Raw genomic sequence first — 17,149 nt, 5'->3', positions numbered from 1 at the left:
ATTACGGCTTTGATGTATTGCTGCTAAGTTTTCGGGAGTGGGGCCATCAGTGACTTTCCAGCTACTGTTGTGCGCAGGGCACGGGCTTACATCCCCTCGGCAATTTAATGGGAATTGGGGTGTTGCCTCGTAGTGAGGTGAACACTAGGTTAAATATTCAACCCATTAGCGTTATTCCTTTGAAGGCACCTAGCGGTCTGGGTTGAAGACTTCTCTCGTGTGTTCTCCTTGCTTTTACCCCATTTCCTCCTTCCGTGACATGTGTCAGATTTTGAATGAAAAGCTGACAACCAATCATGGAATATGTAATTTTAGATTTGAGCAGTAGGCATATAAGAGACTTATTCGCGAGTGATTCGCGAATCCTATTAATCACGCAACGGTTCTGTATGCTGCGTTCTTTAAGGGTACTGTAAAGCAGCACCGATCAAATGCCATTTAGTGTGGCTATTCGATAGTCCAAGCCACAAGGACAAAAACTGCGCAAGTTTCATTCCAATCGACGGTGCAATTAATTAGAAAATTACAATTAAAGATTACGGGCAACACTGTACTAGGTATTCGAAATGACTCCGTTCTCCTGCCACATACGGCGGCAACCACATTGCATGCGTATAACACTGGGCCCGCATAATCCACCACGATCCACCATAAAATCCGTCCCTGCAATTCACACAACGATCCACATCTGAGGATGAACGGATAAGCGAACTGAAATGAAATGCTGAGCTGTTGAAAAAAAAAAGTGTCAGACATTCAAGAAGAAGCCAGACAGCGTCGGGACTTGTTTGTTCACAGAGGTTCACAGCGAGAGTTTGTTCGTTCGAAAGAGGCCGCGAACAGAAGGAGCGCGCAGGCGCAGTAGAGAAGTAGGGAGAGCCTCCATCGAACAGCGGCCAGCGCTGGGTTACTTCGCAAAAAAACACTGTTAACAGGGGTTTCAGAATGCATAGGTAAACAGGAAAACTAATAATACGGTTGTTAAAATAACGAAGTTCCGATGTAATCGTGTGTAATACCAATTTTCAGTGTTTCCCGCTGTACAGGGGGTTGTTTGACACCAGGCGTCGTACCGCTCCTCTACGCCGCATTTTTCATGGCAAATTAAAAATACTTATAGCGCGTTGTCGGTCGTATGGTTTCGCATATGGTATTGAGAAGCAACAAAATCTCTAGTCATATCACCGGCATATCATGCTTGTACTGCTTTACAGTACCTTTAATGATGAACGTCCCAATTAAGAGAATAAGGAGGTTTATTCGAGAGACAAGATCCTTTCAGACAACTTGATTGCCTGCAGGGCAGATACGTTTCGAGCTGAAAAATGGCCCTTTGTCTTGCTCCTCGATTATCCAGCACCGCCATGAAACTGGTCTATGGAAGACACCTTCAAGCATGGTTATATATGACCTTTCGATCCTTACGTTTCTTCCCCAAACATTACTCAAAACCATCAATATCGGCAATACTAGCAGAGCGTTCCGACTCTGCTCAAACGGGGCCTCCGCAAACTCAATAAGCTGTCATCCCCCCGGCACACCTGAAGAACTCAAGCGCAACCGCCTCGGTGCTGTATAAAAGCTCCCGGATGAAAAACTATGCGCAACAAACAACAAAGCCGTCCATCTCAAGTGTCTCTTGTCTTCTTGTAAGCGTCGCTGACTGACAGAGTAATTGCGGGTCTTTCGAAATAACTTGGCGCGACTGCGCAAGGCCGATCTAGAAGGTGGAAGTTTCGGGAATTTCGAGTGAACACCTGGGATCTCACTGGCCGTCTGGAAGTCGCGTCACGTGACTCGGGGAATTTGTCCAGATCGCTCGAGAGGTTGTCTTTTTCTTTAGTGGGGAGGGGGGGGGGGGGTGCAAGGAATGTGAAACAACGAGCCATTTTGCTGCTAAGTCCGCGACCCACTATATTTTAGATAGATACCTATGGGGACTGCTCCCAGCACCGAGGTGGTATACCTACCTCAGGCGGTCGCCGTATTTGGCGCTGGCTGGCATTCTTCAGTATCACGTGATTTCGTAAAATCACGTGATACTGAACCATTCGGCATAGGTAGACCATTTTCAGGAGTGATATGTATGATATTGATGATGACGAAGATATAATGCGGGTGCAATGATAAAGGATTCCTATTGTCTGCTTCCTTAACATGCAGTATACTGTAATCTGTCGTCAGTTTCTAGTGTTCACCAGTTGCGCCACCTGTAACCTCTAGCTGTAATTGAAGCAGAGGTGGTTAAGGGGTTGCGACAGGTCATCCCAGCTTGTCCCAGATAAACGTAAAAGACGGCTCTCTGCATCGGTGTGGACCTGCTTTGAAAGTGTGGACCTGCTACGATGAGCGATACATCTATGTTATGTCGTCAGCAGCGCCATCTGATCACATAGAAAATAAAAAGTAATCTACAAGTTCGATGCCGATTAATTGTTTCAAGTTGCGCCACGCATGAAAGGATTTGTGTCTGTCTGTCTACTCAATGGTACTGTCAGCGAAAAATAGTCGAAAATTGCGAGCAGCTACTAATGTTAATTAACTAGTTACTTTAATATTGCTCACGCGGTTATCGCATACAGCTTCTTACACTATCACTTAGTAATCTTGCAATACTATCTTTCTCCAATCCATATAACGAAGATACAGTTGAGCACCATATCGCCATCACAACAACTATGTCGCACACTGCCCGTGAAACAACCAGGAAAGAAAACTCCACCGCCAACTTTCCGATCCAGCGGGCCACCCTTCCGCCCTGCAAACAAGCGTCACAATCTCGTTTCACACGACAAGCAAGCCGTGTTCGAACTCGGGATTTTCATCGAGCCCCAGGCAAGGAACAAGCGTTCGCCGCGCTGACAGCCGTGCACCGTCATAAATCAGAGCGGTGTAGGGTTAGCTCCTCCAAGACACGAAGGGAAAAGGGGAGAAGCTCCCCGCTTTTTCGGGTTTTAATGGGCACTTGTCGGACGTCACTCGTCGCCCTACTAATGACGTGTAATGAGGGCCCCTGGCGTGCGAAGCGCTCGTTAGACCACGGGATGCGCGCGGGGGATCGCCTTTCTCCCACCACGTTGTGCGTTGTTACTTTTCGGTCTTCGCGAATTCGTGAAAGGGTGGACTTACAGCCGAATGTGATGTGCTCGCGTACCAGGTCGTGTCATAATTTTACGCCGTCGGGGGTACTTTTTTATATTACGCGGGAAACGTAGAGAAGTCGTACACGTGCGCGTCCTGTTTCAGTCCGGCCGTTAGTGCGAAAGCGTGGGATGACCTGTGTCCATATCCGTGCCTTATCTGCATTCCTATACTCAAAGCCTGCTACCGTAGTCTGTGGTTGCGTTCACTAGTGTCTTCAACTGTGATAACTGTGACGTCATCATCATCGTTAACCATCACCATCGAGATAAAGTATTGTTTGTTATTGTGTCCTTATGAAAGATGTGCACAGTGCAGGTACGGCAAGTGTTAGGGCCGTTGTTTTGCACAAACTGTTACCCAAGCAGCAAAATGCACTGAAAGTCGAGTGCAATAGGGTTGGACGGGTAGATGAAAGGCCTTGAACAGAATCATGAAACTACAGAACATTGATAAGACACATACCGTCCACCCCCAATGCACTCGACTTCCAGTACATTGTGCTGCTTGGGTACACCCGGTGACCGTTTTCGTAATAGCCAAAAAATATTGATATTTTCCGGTCACTTAGATTAGATTAGATAAGTATCGACACTGTAAAGGGAGCTAGCAGTCGTGATTGATTGTCCCTCCCCCCACTATAGGGACAGCCTCTTGTAATGTCCCCTCTGGTAACGTGTCATGTCCTTTGACATAACCTTAACCTAACCTTTCTTTCTACAGTGTAGAACTTTTCTACGCATTTTTTTTTTCGATCCTGATTACTTTCCGCCTCCCTATAAATGGTACACCCGTACTCCACCGCAACCATAAACACTTGCTGAGTCACTCTATATAACGCGTGCCCAGACCGCATCACGTGGAAGAACTTCATTAAAAATTTTCCACGGCGCTATAGACGGCTCTCTGCAACCATTTTCTTCACAAGGCGTAACTTCACGTTCATTTCCTGCCTTTTTAGCTCTCACGAACTTTTCGAAACACCTCTCCGGCAGACAGAGACGATCGTAAAACCGAAACCACGCCTCGTCCTCCACACCTCGCTCTCGTCCTCCCGCCGCTCTTACATTGAGAGTCTATACGGCACACCCGGCTGTATCATTAAGGAGAGCCATTACAACCCTTCATACCCATCGATGGATTTCCTCGAGCTCCGGGAACATCGTCAATTCTCCGAGAAGCGGCCCCTTATAAAAGGAGAACAATGTCGAAAACATGGGTATCATAAAACCGGGGACCATCGAAACGGCTATTTCTTTTCTTTCTTTTTTTTCCCCCCTTTGCGAATGAGATCCCATCTTACGAGAGGTATACATATATACCATAATTCTGGGCGTCCTCCGACACCCGATCCGCGGTCTTTAGTGGATCTTCTCGAAGAAGCCAGAAGCGTTCAAGGTTACGGACAGCGTGCAACCTGGCGGACGCGGGCGGCGTAATGTGTTATGTAATCCCGTGTGAAATTTCCTTCCGTTTGAACATAAAAAAAGAAGACAAAAATCGTTGTAAATGGGTGGCCACCCAAGAGGTGCAGCGATCGTGTAAAGATGGTATAGCCCATGTGCTGCGCTTTCTTAAGCTGAAGGGTGCTGCTGGTTGGCTCGACGAAGTTGACAGAGAGGTATCAGCTCCAGTGTGCTCCGTTTCTGTTATGTGCGTTGCACTAAGCTAATAAATGCTTTCACTGATTGATTGGTTGGTTGATTGGAATGTAAAAAATATGGAGATGTGAGAACCGACAAAGTAGGCACAGCTATAGGCTACTCCTGAACACGTGAATAGAGAACATAGTATATACGAATGCTTTCACAGAATTCTTTACCAATCAATCAATCACTCAATTCTAGCGGTCATGCATAGTAATCCCGCACACGCATGAAATATATATCCCACTCTTTTCCCCCTTTTCGCACGTTAATTTTCTCTCGTGTCGTTTCATGATTAACGGTACCACGCGTCCCCCTAGTGGCCGTTGCACAGCAGATTGCAAACCTTCTGAAGTAGCGAGTTCCATGTACTCGGAACCATGATCACAGTTGTCTCGCGACGTAAAGCCCCGAATTATTCCTACTTGGAAACAAATCTCAACTCTGTATTACCGTCCTATTGACGTCCTATTGACGTCCTATACTGACGCTCGTCCTGTCTGCTCCTCCGTCCCTTTGTCTTTCGCGTCGAGTTTACTTCGTCATACTTCATCTATATTACTTTCCTTTTCAATCCAATACAACCCAGAGAATGCTATGCGCGCTACAGACACGTCGAGTGTCATTGGGCAAGAGAACCACCTTCAAATGGTAATCCCTGTGCGCCGACATAAACCCCACTTCACGTAGCAAACAACAACCCACCCATTATCCTAATCTCTCTCCAAAGCTGCAGTAAGACGAAATCCGTCCTGGAAGCGGTAGAGCTGCATTCTCAGAAAATGTAGCTGTCCGATAGCCTGAGCCCTCAGTAATACTCATTCGTCCGTCCCAATTGCGTTTTAATATTAAAATTGAAAATGACGGCCAACACAGTGTCGAAGTCACCAACAAGAGCGCATTGTACATCAAGTACGACGGCAAAACTACATTGCACGCGGATAACACTGTGTCTAAAATAAAGTCGGCTACGTAGCCGTCAAGAGCAGCAATCCAATCCGGAACATATATCACTGTTGGCTGACAAATCGGGGATTATTTCTCACCAGACGTCGCCCCGAGACGTTTTACCGCAATTTTACTAGCGAATTAAAAATAGTTAACGTTCCCCGCGGTCCTATGTGTAACTTGTTGTTGTGCTGGGATTACAAGCAACAAGCTGTTAAAATATACGCCGCCAACATAACCTGCCTCTCTGCTGCTTTACGGTATTCCTTTAAGGCTATAGACATGGCCGCTCGTAGTGCAAAGATTGCTGCTTTCTCACAGTTCCGCTAGAAGTCGACCCAGGACGCACATTCTCCCAGAACTTTAGTCGTGACGTTGCCACATATGTGAGACGGCACCACGTGACAACGGCGAGTTCTTTCATCGGTACCACCACCACCTACTCTCATTCCCATCATGCACTTGGAGCAGCGAACATTTCCCAGACACAGAACAAAAGGGACTTTCACTCATGAATTTCCCTGATCCATTCCGCACATTTCCACTTCGTGGCACAGAAGCACGTTTTGTTGCCTCGTGGAAGAGAATGACTTACATCCATGTCCCGATAGCTGTGACACTCTGAGGTATGATGACACCTAGAAGGAGGACGTAGCCCAGGAGTCCTGGTCGCCCTCTGGCTTCTGCCATTTTTCGTTGCGACTGGATCACATGATGCGGTTGAAGTGCTGCAGCACCTTTTCGTCGGTGACCTGTTGGAGGGACAGAACAAACTGATGTCACACCTGTGCATTTCTTTGAGTCTACTGCAAACCGATCAAAGGCGAACAATAGCAAAGTGAGGTAGCAAGAATTGTCAGTCTTAGGGTCACTAGTCAGTCTTCCCCCGACAAGGCTATTCCGAGGCGGGTCTTCTTAACGATGTCCAATATACTACAATCCTTTAACATTTTGTATTGATTTTGCTCACATATTTCGGCAATTATTTGACCTGCTTTGTGTGTGTGTGTGTGTTTCGTGTTAGCGCCACGAAGCAACTGTGGCTATAAGTGGCGTACACACGTGGACCATGGAGAGATGACAGCAGGAAGGAGTGGGGGACATTGGGGGGGGGGGGTTAGTATGCGTCCTGGACCGACTTCATGGGGAACTGTACCGACATTCGTCTCGAAAATCTGCCGGAAAACCCTAGGAAAACCCAAGACAACACAGCCGGTGCGAGGATTCGGACCCCCCGTCACCTCCCAGTTCCTGCGTTGAAAGCAATCATCCTATAATCACAATGCTACGGGAGCTGGTAACTTGGTTTTCGTAGTTGTTATTTTGAACGATGATGTTAAATAAACGACACATATCTATCGAAATATTGTAGTCGTCGAAAAAGCCAGACATCGGCGGGAATCAAATCACGCACCTCTTGATTACCGGTCAAGTGCGGTAACCACTGCGTTACACTGGCACGACTTCTGTCCGTCTGTTTGTGTGTTCTAGCCTCAAAGCAGTCCAACGTGTCTGCAGGTATACGTATGCAGGGTGTCCCAGAAAACGTGTAATCGAATTTTAATTTTAAAAAAAACTACGCCACATAGAATCATGCGGTCAACGGCATTTGTTCTTACTAAGTTTCTGCCACCTCCTGATGTGCATGTCATGTAACCAAAGTTTAATTATGTAAGTTTTTGCGAACTGAACTCCGAAATTTGCCAAGTAAATGTCACTTTTTTACCCACCACCAATGTGAAGAGCGTGCCTAATTTGCTCAAATTAATGATAACTGACAGGAATATTGAGGAGCTATCGTATCGGAAAAAAATACCCGAAAATCATGCTCTACGGAGCTCGCACTTTACATAATTAAGCTTAGGTTACATGACATGCACATCAGGAGGTGGCAAAAACAGAGTAAGAACAAATGCCGTTGACCGCATGATTCTAGGTGGCGTAGTTTTTTTTTTCATTAGAACTGAACGACACGTTTTCTGGGACACCCTGTATGTCTGAACGAATCTGGCTGCTGCAAAGTTACCATAAAGGCTTCATATTCAACCCAATTCAGTGCCAGTTCATATTCAATACCTTATCTCGAACATATGTCTCATTGGTTCGGATTCAGAAGATTTGGTTCAGTCTTTAAAAAATGTGCCCGTGAGATCTAAAACCACGATCAGCTTTTCCCCTACGTAGTTGCCGCTTCCCAAGCGAAGCTCAGCACACTTCGTTCAAGTTCATACATTAGTGGGTTGACGAGATAATTAAACTCTTCCCGGTTAATTGCAATGTCACTTTGCTTCCGAAACGGCGCTGAGCAGAAAGGAAAAGAAACTCTCAGAAAGAATTACGACTTAGTTTTTCAGGAGTCAACTATATATACAAGCACACGATGCTTGCTTCAGGCTCGTTGCCGGCGTCTCTCGCAACATTCCAATGTTGCTAGATCATCAGCTGTATCCGCGCCTATTTTAGCGCCTGCATCCTCACAATTTCATTAGAAAAATCGTGTAATTGCTATAGTTGGACCCGCCATCTACCCACAGGGAATGCGCTTCCCACGCTGCGCTGTCGCGCTTTCTTCGACGGCGGCCTGCTACCGTCGTTTTTTTATCGCCATAAAGATTTGCACCTAACCGAACGAAGAACGACATCTCAGACGTGACATGATTGAGAGAAAAGTATTTTGGAGAGACGTCACGGTGTGTAAGGTTTCCACAATGATTTAGAGCACCTTCGACGACAGCGTCGCGTTTGTGTGAGGACAGTCCAGTTTTATCGCCCCGTGTTGAAAACTTTTCTGTCTCATAACTCACGCGCCGACTTTGTAGCCAAAGATAAGGCCCTGGAACTGTAGGTTCTGCCCGCGAGAGTAGAGAGAGAGAGTATATATCTGAAATGGCTCAAGTGTAACAAGCAAGAAGGCGTTTGAGTCAGCTTTGCTCGTCGTCCCTTTCCTATATATAGACATGGAACTATATTTACAGTCTCGTTTTAGTCTTTTTAGTCTTTTTGACTCACATTTTAGTCCTTTTGAGGACTGGATTGCCATACCATTCTACCAATCATTAGCCCAATTTCTCTGCTGCTTTTATCTTCCTTTTGTTCGTTTCTTTCCTTTTGGGAATAGCAAGCCTATATAGGGTGGCTAAGTTTTCCCTTCTTTTTCTTTATCGGCACGAAACATATCCCCCCCCCCCTCTGGACTAAATGAATGTATGTATAGTTGAGTAACGTTGATACTGAGCGTTCTTTTTTTTTTTTTTTAATCCTATGTTGGCGCCGCCAAGCAACTCTAGCTATGAGCGGCGTACAGACGTCGACAGGAAAGTGTGGGGGACAGTGGGGTTAGTGTGCGTCCTAGGCCGACTTCAGAGGGACTTGGACCGACATTCGTCTGGGAAGTCAGCAGGGAAATCCAGGGAAAATTCCAGACAGCACAGTCTCAGCGGGGACTGAGAGGGGAGTGCCTGGGGAGTAAATTTAAGAGTCTGGATACTAACATGGGAAGCAATTGGAAGCTAGGGAACGAAGTCCTTTTTTTCTCTCTCTCCTTCAACTCAACTCAACGCAACTTAACGCAACTTAACTCAACTCAGAAGTTACAATGGCTTTCCAGCTTGTTGTTGTCGGGAACCAAGGCGTACGTATCTAGCGACTTAAAGCGATCTTACTTAACAAAAAAAGAAAAAGAAAAAATTAATGAACAAAATTGTACTTTTGATAGCCCATACCATGCTTCAGGGTGACAACGAAAACGATGCATGAATTCTGCATGATGATTTCAGAAGAATACGTAAGCACAGGGACGCGGCCTTCAATGCTCTTGTCAATTTCATTGTGAAATCTGGACTAGAAACTCTATACTAGACGGAGCGTGGACATTACTATGATCCTTGATGTGAACGGCGCGCTCGGTCCTGCGTTGTCGCGGTCGAGACGCTCACCCCGGTGAACTTTTGCGGTGCGCTCGGACATTCTGTGGTGCAATCGTACCGTTTCCTTTCTTTTTTCTTTTCTGCTTTGGGGTGTACCGTCTTTCCTTTTTTGGGGGGTAGCAGAATTCGCTTGCGCGAATTCAACCTCCCCTTGTTATTTTACCAACCACCACGACCAATACGTAAGAATATGGAACACGCTCAGTAAAAAAAAAAAAAAAAACGTGGGGCATAGTATACAAGCAATTCATGCCGTTGAATAAAAGAGACAAAAAGGCCCGAACGTTCAAGTGCAAAATTATGTACAGAACCTACGTACACTTAACGTGTGCACGCCTATATGCACTGATATATATATATATATATATATATATATAATCAGGAAAAATGAGAAGACGACAAAGAGCTTAGAGGAAAACACAACGTCGTCGAAAACACCCGTCGAAGGCAGCGCTGACTGCCGAAACGTCGACCCCTATCCCTATATGTGTTAATAAACTCCCCTTTGTGTTTTCCTCTAAGCTCTTTGTCGTCTTCTCATTTTTCCTGATTATTTCATTCTCGTGGTCAACCGCCCTCCTAAGCTTCTAATATATATATATATATATATATATATATATATATAAAGTTATTACATTTATTTATTAAAATATACATACCCGAGGCATGCAATCGACAAAGTTTGGTACCTTTGGATACAGACACCAAAGAAAACCAAAGCAAGAAGTGGTGAACTGCAGCACTGCAAGTCAGTGGGACATCTATAGCGCGAACCACATGAGAATGCACCAAAGTTGAGAATTCGAACCAAGACAAGGACGCTAACAACGCGGTGTGCAAAATTAACCCTCGGATTATCTGGCGTCGTTGATGAACGCGGCCGTACGTCTCATGACTTCAATTTTTGCGAATTATTATTACTGTTATGTGAGCTTTAGCGCTATGCTTGTTCAACAGCATACTTAGCACATTCGGCACCTGCTTGATCCTCTATGGCCGAGAAGCAGGCATGCAGCATGGGACTAGAGATGCAAAATTTCCGGGAATTTTGGATCGCTCGAAAAAAAAACGGTTTCTTTCGGGGGGGTTTCCGAAAAATTGGAAAGAAATGGAAGCAAACGCGGTTACTGTTGAGTGGAAGCATTGCCGACCAAGCCACAGCATACAATGAGCTAGAAACTTTAGTAGTGTTCACGATATATATTCATAAATGCAGAGCAGAGCATCCATGAGCAATCATGAGATTGCTGTGTATACTCAGCGATAGGTAGTTGGAACAAGCCGTCCACTCCGACCAGAACTCCGACATTATGTGAACGCGATGGCGATCATTTGGAGAGGCCAGACGGAGCTCGAAGTTGGTGGTTGTTGGCCGATTAGAGGCACCTAAGGCACTGTTGGCGGGTTGGAACGAAAATTTACATTTTTGAATTTTGCCGCCTGGAAATTTTTTCCGGAGACGTGGGAAAAAAATTTTTCCCCAGGGCTTCGCATCTCTACATGGGACAGGGAAGACCACACGCGGATGTCGACACACCCTGAGGATCTGTAAGCCTACGACTACGTCATTAAATCACGAGAAGCAACGAAAGTACAAGGATAGTGCCAAAAATAAGCAGGAATATTTCTATACGTGTTTAACACCTTCCCTGTCTTTCCAAGTGTATATGTACACGAACAGCCGTCGTCAAAGCTTTTGTATATCCCATACGAGATGACAACACGACCACGATTTAATGGGCACCGTCACAGCTAAACAGCTGTCGCAGCACTTGCGACCTGTCCATTGTATAGAGGTTGAGGGCACGAACGGCGGTGTCTCTTATGATGATCCTGCAAAACGGGCTTCCAGGACAGCTGCGTTACCTTAGGTGTAAAACGCTCCCCAGAATGGAAGCCGCTTCTATTGTGTAGGATGAGTTGCATCTTTGACACAACAACAACAAACGAAGGAGAAGTGATGATGACATAGGATGTTTCTCCGCACTCTAAGAAAAAAAGGAGTAAAACGGGGAGTAATTGCAGCTTCTACTCCCCTAGTCTGCAATTACTCCCCATTTTAGTCCCCTAACCCAACATTTACTCCCGACATTTACTCCCCAGGACTGCAAATTGTCACTAAACTTCGCGAATGGTCTCCTGAATGCAACAGTCTACTTAAATATGTGGCCTTGGTCAATTTGAACGATATAAGGCTGTATAACTCAGACAACGTAGCAATTTTCCAACCACACAGAGTAAGAAACAGTTAGCGCATCTTTCTTCGCAAATTGTGCCCTAGTATGGTGCAAGATTTTATATCACTCGATATATCACCGTTGACGGTTTGCTTCAAAGTATTTTCATGCATGCGCACCAATTATGTACCTGGGACTCTTACAACAGCGCGTGAAATGCGGTCTTCACTCTGTGACATTCATTTACTCCCGTGCATTTACTCCCGAAAGGGACTATTTTTTGTGGCAATGCGATTACTCCCCAAAAGGAGTAAAAGTACTCCTTTTTTTCCTTTCAGTGCGTGGTAGCCACAGGACCCTATACCCCACTTCACAGAGGTTAATGCCAGAGGATGAATTATGGTGAACACGAAGCAACGACATGTCGGAGTTCTGTTTAGAGCTCTTCGAGGAGTCCAGTGGCTTGCATGAAAGCAAAAAGGGAGCGAAGAGCCCGGCACTGATGCGCAGGGGACCTCCATGGGCCAAGTACTTTGGACAAGAAGACTCAAGCTGGATTCGAAACAACCGGCGTTCACACGTGTATACCGGTCACAGTCCTCGATGATATGGAGGATTGTACACAGTGATGGTACACGTGGTATAAATTATGGTCTGACTTTCTCGGGTTAAACTCCCGATTCTTCCCTATTATTGCCCTCAGAATCAGTTCAGGATCAAATTCGCGTTAAACCCGGTTTCTCACCGAATTCCGATCATATGTAGCACATGTTCCACTCTGCTCGGTCCAGTCCTGCACAGCCATGCAGGGGGCGGTCACGACTACACTCCTGCGCTTTCTTCGTGCTTCCGCGGCCTCTCGACCAGCCTGTAAGGCCACTTTCCCGACTAACCTTTCTTCTCTTTCTTTTTCGATAAACATATATCCACGCCCGATCATGTATCACACTACATCATGTATGACGTATATACACTATTTAGCGACAATCAGTGCGCCTATGTCCGATGAAATATTACTCCGTCCAACTCCAACTCCTAATATTACTCCCCAAACTGCTCCGTGCGCGGTGTTGTGAAAGATGTCGAGCACATTTTGATGATGCATAATGTAAAACCCCGAGACTAGGGAACACGAAAGGACAGACACAAACACGAAGTCTGTCCTTTCGTGTTCCCTAGCCTCGGGGTTTTACATTATGCATCATTATTATTATTTATTATTTACTGGTCCAACAAGGGGCCTTTATGCCATTACATGAGGGAGTGAGCACGTATGCAACACACTGGCACTGTACATCAAACAATGAACATAGACTAAAAAAACAAGAAAAAAAAACACAAAAAAAAAGAAAGCAGACAGAAAAAGATTATAACAAGGTGAAAAGCAAAGCATCATTATGCATCATCTTCACCAGCTCTCTTGCTGCCTAGACGTTTTTTCATTGACATTTTGATGTCCTGCGTACGATACACTGAAGCCCGTCGCCTTTTATACAGTCGGAGCTGGCAGCAGTGGACGGCCATCCGCTCAGTGTTTTAAAAGTACTCGGGCCCTGGAATCACAGTGTCAGACACCGGGCGTTCTCCGCCATAGTGAAATTTTTCCGAGACATTGAAGCATACAAGAAGCCTTGAGCCTGTGAGTGTTTTGTGGGTTTTGCTGTTCGACAGTTTGCGTGTTTCCGCGTTCTGTGACATCTCAGTGTGTGCGCAATTGTTTTCTGTCGGAATCACCACCACCACTAATCATCATCATCATCATCATCATCCTCTCGCTTTTCGTTGGCATCCTCATTACAGGAGTTTTCCACCAAAGTATAACAGGTGCAAGTGATGTGCAATTGCGGGCACGCCTCACACTAGTGAAGCCAAAATCTCCTTCGTCCCTTTCTTTTTTTCAATAAACATATTCCCAAAAATCTCCACGTTTTTTTTTCTTAAAATCAAATCAAATCGACTCAATCAAATATTACAGGTGTGCAACAATAAACTGTGCGAAGCACATTTGATGTTGCAACATGTATGGTGCTCGTCACTTGAATTCGTGAAGAATGCATGCTTGTCTAATATTTGCACCTTTAACCTTTGCATATTTAACCTTTGCACGGGCCGTTTGCTGGAAAGAAGAAACAAAATGACCTGATACCATCGCGAATTAGATATATAGAAATGACACTCGATCCGGCCCCGCCCCCTCCGAATCCGGAAAAGGCATTTAACCCGAAAATGTCACACCCTACCCTACGTATAACGGCGAGCTTACGTGTGCTCATACACATTGTCAACACCCGTCGCGGAGTCCCAAAGCCTATTTGGAACAACGCCTATAGCTTTGTGTTCTTCGGCTGCATGTAAGTAAAAGGAGCTTGTCCACAAGTAGTCATTAATGAGTACACTGATTCATGGGTGATGACGCACGATCCATAGATCAGTCGGTAAAACTGTGATGGAATGTTCGTTAATTGCTTCAAAATTCGTCGCGCTTTCCAGCATTCATGCCAGTACCGGTACGTGTGTCATGTTGCCTTTCGTCACATTGCAGCAAACAATATAGGTATTGGCATTAATACAAGTCCAGGTACTGGCTTATGTGTGTCCGAGAATATATATTTTCGCAATGTTTATTTTATTCATGAATTGATTATAGAATTTGTCAAGAAAAATGACTTTAGTGATAGTAAATGAGTGATATAACGTTGCCTCGGCGACATGGCCAGCGGATGGTCGGAGCACATTTGCGACCTCAGACAATAAGACGTGCGAACGCCGTCATATCATGCTAAGTATATGTACTGCTCGTTGTCTGAAATCGCCTCTCAGTAGTTCTGCAGCTCATATTTCCTTGAGTACCCTCGAAAATGTTGTTCGAATATTGTATTTAAAGCCAGACCACACGCTGCGTGTGTTTCTTACTCGAAATAAATGATCCATCAGCACCTCGAGGTTTGATATGGGATAAACCACGGGGTGCTGATTTCTGACAACCGTGTCGCAATCAGTACGTACAGGCAACAAGGCTTCCAATGGGGAAATGCGGTGTGCTTACTCTGTATTTATGGGAACATATATTTAAAATTTACACGCGATCGAATGACTGATGGATGATGGGAACATATTTGTGTATAGTGGCATCAGTATAAGATCAGCCACTAGGGGGCTGACACCCTAAAACGTCTCAAACGGACTTATACTAAACGCAACCTGAATGCCAATCCTCGGCCAGAACCTGTATAGGCATCAAGTAGGAGAACTATAGCTATAGAGGTTGTCCCCTGTACACTGACGGAAACTATATCTTACATGCTGTAAAACAACGCTGTTTGTGTTGACAACTGTATAGGATGAGGGAAATACTTATTTTCTTTAAAAAAGTAACTCTATAAGGATGGGACAAGCGCAGGCGCGGCAATCCAGGGGTCCGGACCCCCCTCAATTCCAGACTTGAACATAGGGTTCAGTGCAGTTCAATCCCAGCATGTACGTGGCACTTGTCCTCATCGGACCCACCCTTGGGAAAATCCTAGATCCGCAACTGGACAAGCGCGATGCCTGCCCACACCACATCTCAAAAATATACTGCTCTCGCCCTGAAAACGAAGAGTATTGTACTCCGGACGAGTCGCTACAGAGGGCAGTACAGTCCTATAACAACAACAACAACAACAACATCATGACTATGGCCTGGGGTGATTCACCGCTTGAGAGCAGTACACTACCCCATTACACGAGGAACATGAGATGTGAGTGCAAGTACAACTCTTGAACTCCCCTCCTCTGGTTGCACAGTCCTATAGCGTGCTGTATTGCCAATGGGACAAGCGCCATGCCTGTCCACATCACATCCCAAATATAGTTCTGTCCTCGCCCTATAGAACTGGAACTAAGGAGTGTGTGTCATCATCGAGTAAGAGAACTGCCTAGAACTAGGGAGACATAATATGCATAGGTATTGGTCATGGCTTGCGAAATTCTATCCGAAAGGTACAGGTTGACGTCACAGGTTTGCCAGCATATGGTGCGTACGGTGTGCAGTGAAAAAGAATACGGCTTAGTGTAAAAGCATCCTTTCTTGCTTCCGTTTGTGAACCTCGTGTTCCGGCACAGACAAACAACTGCCTATATGCCTGCTGTCTATATCGCAAACCTGAATACACCAAAACGATTATGCCTCTGCAAATGCACTTTTCGAGCCTACTCATCATCCCCAAGTGACCCATAGCATACTCTGACCTCTCCCCTATACTTCGTCCATCTGTTTGCTTATAGGACGGACAGAGTACATATCCGACCGTGCTTTCAAGTATGTCAGGAATTTCGGTACGCCTCTCCGAGCACCTTGAGGATTATGCTGTATAGACAGGATGACACACAAGCTGATGGATCTTTTATGGATCACTGCCCGGGGTCGAGATTACAAGAAGAAGAAGAAGAAGAAGAGGTACCGCCCCCTGGTCGTGGACGAGCCAATCTGACGGCGTGGCGCCCTCTTGGACGCCCCCTAGTGACGAATTAACGCAGTTCTACGTAAATTGCGGCGTGACCCCGCACACCTTGAAGTGCAGAATTTCTTCTCTTTTTTTTTTTTGCTTCGAGCGGAAGGAGACAAAGGAACCTCCCGAAGACGTAACGATAGTTTATGAAGCGTGAACCTGGCTTCGGTTGCTGCGATGGTAGGGACTGTGGAAATTGAGGAAGCATAAATGGGAGACTCTTTCTTTTCCTTTTCGTTTCTTTTTTTTTTTTTTCGCGGCATTCAAGCTCGCCTGGTAGTGTGCAAGTCAAGAAGTGGGGTGATTTTCAAAGGCCGTGTGTTGCGGTGTCGGAGCGTCTGTTATGCGGCCATGATATTGGCTTCTCCACTTTTTCTTCTTCTTATATGATCATGAGCTGGCTTTTAATGTTCCTAACACTGGCATATACCAAAAGCTCTCGCTACGCAAGCTAAACTCTGAACTTCCGTAAAGATTATACAGCAAAAGTTAAAATATTGCTTATTTTATTTTTCTTAATTCGGGCAGTTTCTTGTTAAAATGCCGTGGATAATATACAGAGCGATGTACAGCTTGCGACACACTTGTCTGCCTTTTGTACGCAGTTTGCGGTGACTCAGCCCTCTGAAACGGACCTACGGGTTCGTGACCAATGTGGCCACGATATATGTGATCTCAATTTGTGCTTCAAGCGCAGTTATGTACACCACAGTGCTTCGTACTATAGCGTGATTCCGCATTAACGCCGCGAAGCAACGCTGGCTTTGTGACAAGCCAATGCGCCACTGGTTGTACATTTGACCGTGCCTCCTTAGTAAATA

At 45.5% G+C, this 17,149-nt stretch overlaps 1 protein-coding gene across 4 annotated transcripts in view; it reads right to left on the bottom strand.

Annotated features, from left to right (window-relative positions):
- LOC135387939 (protein Wnt-5b-like) overlaps positions 1–17,149 on the bottom strand; it is a 245,233-nt gene that overhangs the window by 22,872 nt on the left and 205,212 nt on the right. For all 4 annotated transcript variants that reach the window (XM_064617169.1, XM_064617171.1, XM_064617170.1 and 1 more), the window contains exon 2: positions 6,331–6,487. In XM_064617169.1, coding sequence (XP_064473239.1) covers positions 6,331–6,425 — 95 coding nt within the window. In that variant the 5' untranslated portion in view covers positions 6,426–6,487. The remainder of the gene's footprint in view (positions 1–6,330; positions 6,488–17,149) is intronic.

This window comes from Ornithodoros turicata, chromosome 3 (genome assembly GCF_037126465.1).
Source record: "Ornithodoros turicata isolate Travis chromosome 3, ASM3712646v1, whole genome shotgun sequence".
Lineage (NCBI taxonomy): Eukaryota > Metazoa > Arthropoda > Arachnida > Ixodida > Argasidae > Ornithodoros > Ornithodoros turicata.
Note: the sequence above shows the minus strand (reverse complement) of the source record. Positions and strands in the feature narration are given on the sequence as shown.